This window comes from Papilio polytes, unplaced genomic scaffold (assembly GCF_000836215.1).
Source record: "Papilio polytes unplaced genomic scaffold, Ppol_1.0 DF824247.1, whole genome shotgun sequence".
In the NCBI taxonomy this organism is placed as follows: Eukaryota; Metazoa; Arthropoda; class Insecta; order Lepidoptera; family Papilionidae; genus Papilio; species Papilio polytes.
The window spans coordinates 153,648-162,509 of record NW_013524957.1 but is presented as its reverse complement, the minus strand read 5'-3'; the positions used below and the strand labels follow the sequence as shown (position 1 = coordinate 162,509).

Here is an 8,862-nt window from a genome sequence, read left to right as displayed (position 1 = left end):
GAGCGCGCGCAATGCCGCCACACCCCCGCCGGCGTGTCTACGGGGCAGCGACATACATGCACAAAAACCCAGAAAGTTACATATGTGTGTGTTACAGACTTGTACAGACATGTTATACGAATACAGGGTATTTATGTGTGTGTTACTTCCGCCTTTTATTCGTGTCACCCACACAAGTGCATTTGAGTATTGGAAATTTGCTTGTATGAGTGCGCAGGGTGCATCGACTCTTCCGCTTCCGCCGGGTACAACGGCCTCCGGACTGATTTATGTCCGTTCGTTTGAAGGTTTGCGTGTTATTTTCACGTTTAGTAAGGATTTGTATGGTAAATGCTAGTGTTTTTATGGTATTAATGAAACGAGAACGTTCTGTAGAATAATGTTATTTAAAAATAATTTAATTGGAAAATAATAAAAAATAAATAAATTGAAATTAACAATCTAGTTAATATTATATGATATTTTTGTGGTTCAAAGATGGTACGCGGTTAAGTTTATTTAGGTTTCGAATTTCACATTCGCAGACGTTCGCTACTATGGCGAATACCGCTAGGCGCTTGCTCGTTTATCACTTTATATTACAAAAAATATGCTTACTGAATCAGATTATTAGTAAACTTATTATTTAAAAAAATAATGTTTGCAAAATTAAATAATTCAACGTAGCAAGTAAGCAAAAAAAAATCTTTTACTTAGGAAGACTTGAATACTCTACATTCTCTCTTTCATACAATTCAATAATCCACTTTAATTATTATCCTGTCTTCAGAGAAGCTGACGTGCGGGAAAACGCTTTCATCTCGCCGCAGCGCAGCGCCAACGCAAAGCTTGTTAGTGACAAGAAACTGCAGTCTACGTCGGATGCACCACTTACAGTAAACCCAAGCAGATAAAAAAGAATTTCACTCTGCCATCAGTCAATTTGTCATTGCAGCACACACACTCCTAATTTGGTAACTAAACCCCTTAGCGTAGACCACCTCTGATCAGTTCCACTTCTATCTACCGCTTTAATAAAAATTATTGTTAAGTAAAAGAAAATGTTTCTTCAATTCTACACATTTTGTTCTTAGTTGTTACTGTAGGAATTTATCACAATAACATTTTTTTGAGACTATAAAAAACTTAACAAAAGCCTAAATCGGATTCAGACAAAGCGAGAAATAAGAAAATAAATCAGCAGATCCCAATAACTCCATTAAAAGGGGTTTGTCCGTTGTACAAAAAAGCGTAGTCTCGCCGGCGGCGTAGCGCAGCGGCCCTCCCTCGCTGTCAAAGCGCTATTAAATATTTAATTTGTCGCTTTTTCACCGCGTCTACGAACATGGCGGGCAATTTGATCCCTGTCTGTCTGTGACGGCACCTAATGGTGGTCATCGAATAAACAAAGGCGTTACTCGTTTGATTTGATTATACCTTCCTACGAATACAACTTTGTCTTAGGCAAAAGCCAGTTCTTGTTGATTTGATTTTTCTTTAAATTTCATTATAAAAATAACAAATTGAAGAATGGAATATATAAGTAATTTTTACTCCATTTTAATTTAGATACCGATATGTAAAAAAAAATCTAAACAATCTAAAGAATATTTATAATCTATATTTTATGGTAAACATCTTAAAGACTGCAAAGCGAGCGTCCCAAGGCGAGCTACAGCATTCCGTGGAACTTCCGCACTCCCGTCTGATCCCGTGCGGTCCCGGGCTGCAGACGACGTGTCAATATTTGATTAGAGAACTGGGAACAAGGAAGAAGAAACTTGCAATATGCACATTGAATTATTACATATTAAACAAGCTGTGTTATTTTAACATTACATTTTTATAAATAAGAAAATTAGGGTTGAGACCTTCTTTAAAAAAAAAAACATTTACAATATTATAGAAAAAGTATGTATGTCTCTTTTAAATACAATTTATAAATAAATTTTACCATATTGCATATAGAAGTAGCAGCTTGGCAAAATATAGGAAGGTATAAAATGCGCGAATTTTACTAAATCAAGGGACCTGGATGCGCCAAAAAGTGCTCCCGGGAGGATCAATACCGCTCACGACGCCTACCTCCCTGGTACTTGAGAGTCGTCTATCACTGTTTTAAAGACGGAATTCTGTAATTCGATTATTTAAATAAACTAAAAAAGATTGAAACCAATAAAGTAGGTTTTGTTTAATGTGTCTTTAACATCTTAAGTTACGAAAACAAAAACACAGAGAGAGACATTACAAACCTAAGACATGCAGTGAAAAATGCATGTCAATCAATCTACAACCAATACGTACAGGAAAGCTCAATTTCTGTCTAACCTTCTGGGGACGCGTTTAAATTATGGGTTATTATTTCGCATTACGAAATTTGTTTATAAATTTTATGAATTCATTTATTTACTGTATGTACACAATGTAAAATATATAAATTACATGATCATAAGATTCATATTGGAATAGTGCTAACTAGAGAAGACCGTTAAATAGTCACTTATTGTATTACGAGTATTATCTAGTAAGAAGATGATAAATGGCGCGAAACAAATGTTAAAGGTCATTGACCGGACGCGTCTGGCGAGCGACTAGGAATAAAGCATATAGTGTCACATGTATCCACGCCTTGATTGATCAATAACCATCAGACTAATGAACGCACACATCACAGGCTGTACGTACTGTACATACACACACCTTTACGTGAGTGATTCGGCTAGTGGGGGTACTGAACCGCACATTTTTTGTTTACAACCCGCACGAGGCATCTAGTGCACGCAGTTCGCTGGATAGTGTAGTGGGTGTAGTGCTTCGGATCCTTTGTTCAAGTCAGCGGATAATTCGAAACATGCTTTTAGAGCGCGTTAATGAGCGTAAACGAATTTAATGAATAAATTTTGTAACGCCTAGTCATTAATGAATTCAATGAGCATTTTTTACCCACACACTTTTCTCTTTATATTATTCAAAACTGCAGACTTTTGAAGATGATGTACATAACCACAACTTCCTATCTACGATATTGTATTATGCACCATAATCTCACTTTCCCACTGCCGATAGCTACAAAGCATTGCTATCTCTGTTAATACATGAAGAAAGAGAGGGATGGCGATATGTTTTTGTACGAATAGAAAATATATTTGGACCGGCATATGACCTCTCAGAAAAATGTTTAGTTTCAGGAACGATACCTTGATAGGCTGTAACTCTCATGCAGTGAACTCTTGCAATTTATTCAAAAACGTAAAAACAACAAAATCACAAAACAAGGAATCAAATAATTTATTAGATACGTTATAAATAGCAGCATACTATATTATTTATACTTAGTAATTGTTAGGTAGTGTTTTGTATTTTGTACTAGGGTGAGGGTCCGATGGTGACCTCAATTCAACCCCTATGACCTCGCGGTACCAGGACACCATGAGACGTGTAATACAATTGCACACAATACAACTCACGTGCCACTCAATAGGTTTGCTGCGATGTATACCGATGACTAATATCCCCAAAACAGGTGTGTTTGTTTACGAAATTATGCACCTTTAGTAAAACGTTGTTATAAACAGGAAAATGAAGAAATTCAATTTAGTTAATACAAGTTCATACATCGAATGTTTTAAAAAGTAAACCAAAGAATTCTACTTTTCTATTAAGTGTCATACATTTATTGAAAAGTCCCATAAAACTTCCAAAAACAAATTCAACATTAAAAAAGTACGTGACAATTTTACAGGACGTAACAATTCCTAAGCATCAAAGCGGGAAATGTATTATGCAAGGGCTCTCGGTTGATTTAATCAGAGCTTCTCAAAGCTATAGGACCCTGGTACCGAGGGTGCTATGGGGGCGGATGACCCAGTTTCAGTGAGGGTGCCCATCCAGGCCCTAGCCCCATCGATCCATGGCTTTCACATGCTACGTAACAATAAACCCCATGATTTACTGTAACATATTTCAGTAAGAATATATTTTCCTAATGCTCTTACGGAATTAAATTTTGATTTATACGACACAAAATATTTTATATGCCTTTACTGGATTAGACAAAATGTTTTGCTTATGATGTAGTTATAAATATGTTTTGTTACGCAATTAAGATAATAATTTTTCATTGTCTACACTAATATTATAAAGAAGAAAGATTTGTATTATTGTATGTTTTCTATTCACCATCCTTTCACCATTCGAAAGGTAATTTATCATATCTGTGAGTAACATAAGGCTATATAATATTAATTATTTTTTTATTTTAAGCGGACAAAGTCGCGAGCAACAGTTAGTTATAAATAAAATAGTGTTTATTTTGTTCGTACAGTTTCACATGTGGATTCAAAGACCCACAGTGACCTTTTCTATTTATATTATTTTCTAGAATGGTTGGTTACGACAGTTCCGCTGCGTTTGTTTCTTAATTAATTCTTATTGTAGTGTTAACATTCGACAAAGCAAATCATAGGATCAATCGACTTTTAATATGTAATGTACATAAATAACAGTTGTCTAAAAAGCACGTGTATATGACAGATGCACGGTAAGTCTTCAATCAGGCGGCAGATGGCGTTGAAGACGTCGGCCCTGCAGTCGCAGGTATAATCCTAGAAAGCTTTAAGGAACCGAAGTAATGTTGTTAACCAAAAATTACGTTACAAAAACAGGATGCAAATTTCCGTTATAAATAAATACTAGAAATATATCCTGATTTCGTTCAGGTCCGGATCGCTAGGTTACTTGCTTGCGTAAGACAGTTCTATGGGTAAAAGTTTTTAACGTTGGCGCGTAAATGATTTTATAAATAACACATTGGCTCCAGATAGGATTCGAACTACACTCGTTGTGTTATCTACTGATTGAACTATGAGTTTTAGTTCATGCCATAATTAACTTACTTCTCTTAGTAAATATATTTCGAAAGTCGTATGAAAGCCGAAGTTGACTTACGTCATTACTTATTTCATTTGACATCAATAGTCCTACAATAATGTTTTACAAAAAATATTAAGTACAAAAGACCTATCTCTTTCTTCAAATACAAATATGAAAGTGTTATAAGATTTGATAACATGGTATTCTTATTGCGTTTAAAGTCCGATGCAAACGTCAGCTGCAACGCCATCTTGCGTCGTAAAAAATAGGCCAATAACATGGATGGCAAAAAAAAAGGTCGAAGAAAAGTAAAGATGGCGGCAGGTGTGGAGACAGCTGCTCGCGCGCACCTTTGTATTTAATTGAACCGCGCGCTATTACTTATTTTGTTCGTTTGAGTTAAAGACTTTGACCGTTTGTAAGTTATTCAACTACTAACTGTCCCTAACCGACAAATTAATATGTCAGTTGTAATATCCAACTTATCAATTTAAATCAAGAGACTGTTAAAACAACAGATATGTGACGACGAACTAATACCGATTTGACTGACTTAAGAATTGTGTAGTGTGCAGTAATGTAAATACAAAAGTAATTACATTAGTGCCTGTAAATTTTAAATATCTCTGGTTTCTGCCTTTATCGGTACTGCAAACTCGTAATATTCAGCGATCCTTTAACTTAGGCTATTTCCTCTTTTGTTTTATAATTTCAAACATACTCCGAAAGAACAGTTCCATATAACAGCCGTCATTTCTCAATTATTTTTTCACAGACCCTTTACACAATACATCCATACATTGTTCGTCTAACCGAACTAAAAGGTTTATTGATATTCAAGAGGCCTTATATGATAATAATATTACAATGTATATCTGTACACAATGCAGTGAGCGTGCGCAGGTGTCGAACCCGACGCCACCTCGCCGACGACGCACGTGTGCTCGCATCTGCCCACGTCATTACGTCTACCTGCTAAACCTCTGCTGCCAGCTGTGCTCCTGGTGCTATAAAAATCTAAATTACTTTAACTTATTACTTAGCTATCGAAAACTTTGTAACAAAATCCTTAATGTTGACTTATCTTAACATAAAGATTATTATAAATTCGAAAGTGTGATTATTCCAGAAATGACAAAAAACAAATAACATCTTCAAATGGTATGTGGATATGTGTAATATCCTGTACTGGTTAAAAATGTGTATTTTATTAGCGAACTGTAATTACATGTTGAATGAACTGGTCATTCAATTGTAAAGTGACCGCGCAGATGGACACGTATCGATAAAAATGTCGTTTCCACCTTGCAGTGTGAGTGACCATGCGAGGTGGCTGACCCAAATAGAATGTAGGCATCTAGGGTCATTGGTGGTCTGTGGAATCTTCCATTTCTAGTTTGGTTACTGTCCTATTAGAATCATGTCTATTTTAGAATTAGACCGCTATTTTAATTATTCGTAATGTATAAAAGAAGGAAACCAGAGGTACTCTTGATATTTCTAAAGGTAGGGCCCTCTAGCGTCCAAAATGAGCAACTTTGGACATGTGTGATTTTGTTTTAATGATTACTGAACAAGCCAATATTTTATAATAAAAATAATTCAAAATGGCGGAGTAAGAAAAATACAAAAAATCACATGAAATGTATTTTTATTATTTATATGATTTGTTTGAAACTACACTATGTACATACATACAACAAATTAAAAGCACACTCATATATACATACAAATTGAATATATAAAGATGTTTAAAAATTTAAAACAACTTTATTTTGACTATAATAAAATGCGGACTAAATTTAATTACTTCAAATCTATGAATGTGTGGGAGATGTAAATAATCTTATTTTGGTGCTATCATTTCATGTTTTATTTTCCTTATTTTGTACATTAGATTTTAAATTCACCATTTTCTTTTTCAATTTAAACTAAGTAATATATGATGTTTACAATTAACTATGAGTCTAACTTATATTTCTATTTCATTATCTAAGTCATACCCCCAACATGTCTAGCAATGAACAAGGCACCAATGCTGTTTTATTATTTAAATTTTCTAAAACAGGGGTAAGCTTCCTGTGGCAAACATTCAAAGTGGGAATAAAAAATAAGTAAAATACAGTACTGACAGTAATTAGATACGAAAATATATGACACAATATAATAAAAAGTGACTCTAAAACCCATTACAAGTATCACAGCAATAAAATATCCATATCCAAAAAAGGTTGCCAATCCCTGTTCCACAGGCCTAAAATAGTGTACAAAATTGTTGTTTATTTAACCAGAACCAAGATGAATTGATTCTTGATTCACTTTTGAGTCATCCTTGTCTTTTAACAGTATGGATTGCATACATTTTATTTGGTGCTCTGAAAAGTTTAAAGTTCCTAAAATATGTAATTGACTGGCATATTAACATTACATTTTGATGAAAGATAAATGTGTTGTTTCTGTCTACCCTTATATTTTCCTAATGTGATTTATGTTGTTTGCTAGATTTCTAATCGAAGCTTATAGAGTAGTTTCTTCAATTATTGAGATGTAATTTGTAAAAAAAATTGGAATGTTGTATTTTAGTACAAATTTCCTCAACTCATCTACTTAGTCCAAATAATCTTTGGTATTATAAATTAAGGGGCATCAATAGATCTTTATTTAATATTCAGTTTTTAATCAAAATGCCCCACTTCATTTAACTCATTAAAACTAGTCAATCCTTTCAAGATGTGTCAAATACATATTATTTAATTATTTCCAACATAAAAAACTTCCTTCTTTTAGTAATAGGTCAAAATTACCAAACTATGATGTAAATGTGAAGAAATAAAAATATACAAATCTTTCAAAATTTAATATTTTTTTCATCTTAATCTATACTCAAGAAATTTTTTGTCTTGAGCTATAACAAGTGCGGCACAATAATTATTTGACTTAGAAAATAATCTGCTGATCACAGATATGCTAAAAATAAGTGCAATTCCGAGAAATAGAAAAAATAGTACAGACACTGAATACAAAAATAAGGAAAAAACAATCCATTATAAATAATAATGACAAAAAATTAATAAATGTCTTAATAAAAGAAAACATTTTTTAATGCACTATGTATTTGCACCCATCACAGAATATGCCATAATACAAATTGTTCATGTTCTGCAAACTGTAGAGACAAAAATCTATTGAAAAGTTTAGTTTATTAAAGTAACATTTTGCTATATTCAACAATGTACAATTCTTACTCTGTATGTATACAATTATGTTAATTTAGCTACATAATACACCTAACAAAAACAGTCATATTAACCTTTATTAGGCATAAAAATTGCTTTTAAGAGTAGCCATTCCATATTGTGGCAAATTCTATTTAACATTGGCAACAACTCAGCAACATGTATACAAAAATATATCAAAGTCATATGACCATATTTAATGTATTTACTAACATTTGTAACAAGCACATGAGTACTGTAGTCTATGTAAGGTGAATTTATTTCTATTTACATATCAGAAGAAAAAAAAATTACCTGCATATCAGCACTGGATAATCGAAGCACAATATCTGTTCATTAATAATTTAAACAAATCACCAAAATCACAAACTGAAATATTCTATTGACAAATAAAATAAATCACTTCAAGAGCAACTGTTTGTACACAATTCACTGTACACTCCGTAATGTTCCAGAATGTTCCGGATTGGTCCGGAATGATCTAGTCATAGTCAATGTCCATATTGTATTGGCGCTCGCCCCGCTCGTTGCTGGAGTTGAGCGAGGTTGTGGAGTTGCTGCCGGTGGAGTTGGAGGTGGAGTGCTGCGGGGCCCACACCCCACCTGTCGTCACCGAGGACGTGGTGGACGTAGACCCCGAGGTGCTGCTGGAGTCTGCCAGCGAGTCCCACGTCTGTGTCTGCGGGCCAGTCGATTGCGGTCGCCTGGTTAGCCTCCGTAGGATCACGCGCGGCAGGGACGCTGAAATGTTAAGAGATCGTAATTAATATTATAA

General features: G+C 34.2%; 1 protein-coding gene across 1 annotated transcript in view; it reads right to left on the bottom strand.

The window, feature by feature from the left end:
- Positions 1–7,693: 7,693 nt before the first annotated feature.
- Positions 7,694–8,862, bottom strand: part of LOC106110344 (E3 ubiquitin-protein ligase RNF126) — a 5,121-nt gene continuing 3,952 nt past the window's right edge. Inside the window, exon 7 of the mRNA XM_013292138.1 lies at positions 7,694–8,828. Within this exon, the coding sequence (XP_013147592.1) occupies positions 8,569–8,828 (260 nt within the window). The 3' untranslated portion in view covers positions 7,694–8,568. The remainder of the gene's footprint in view (positions 8,829–8,862) is intronic.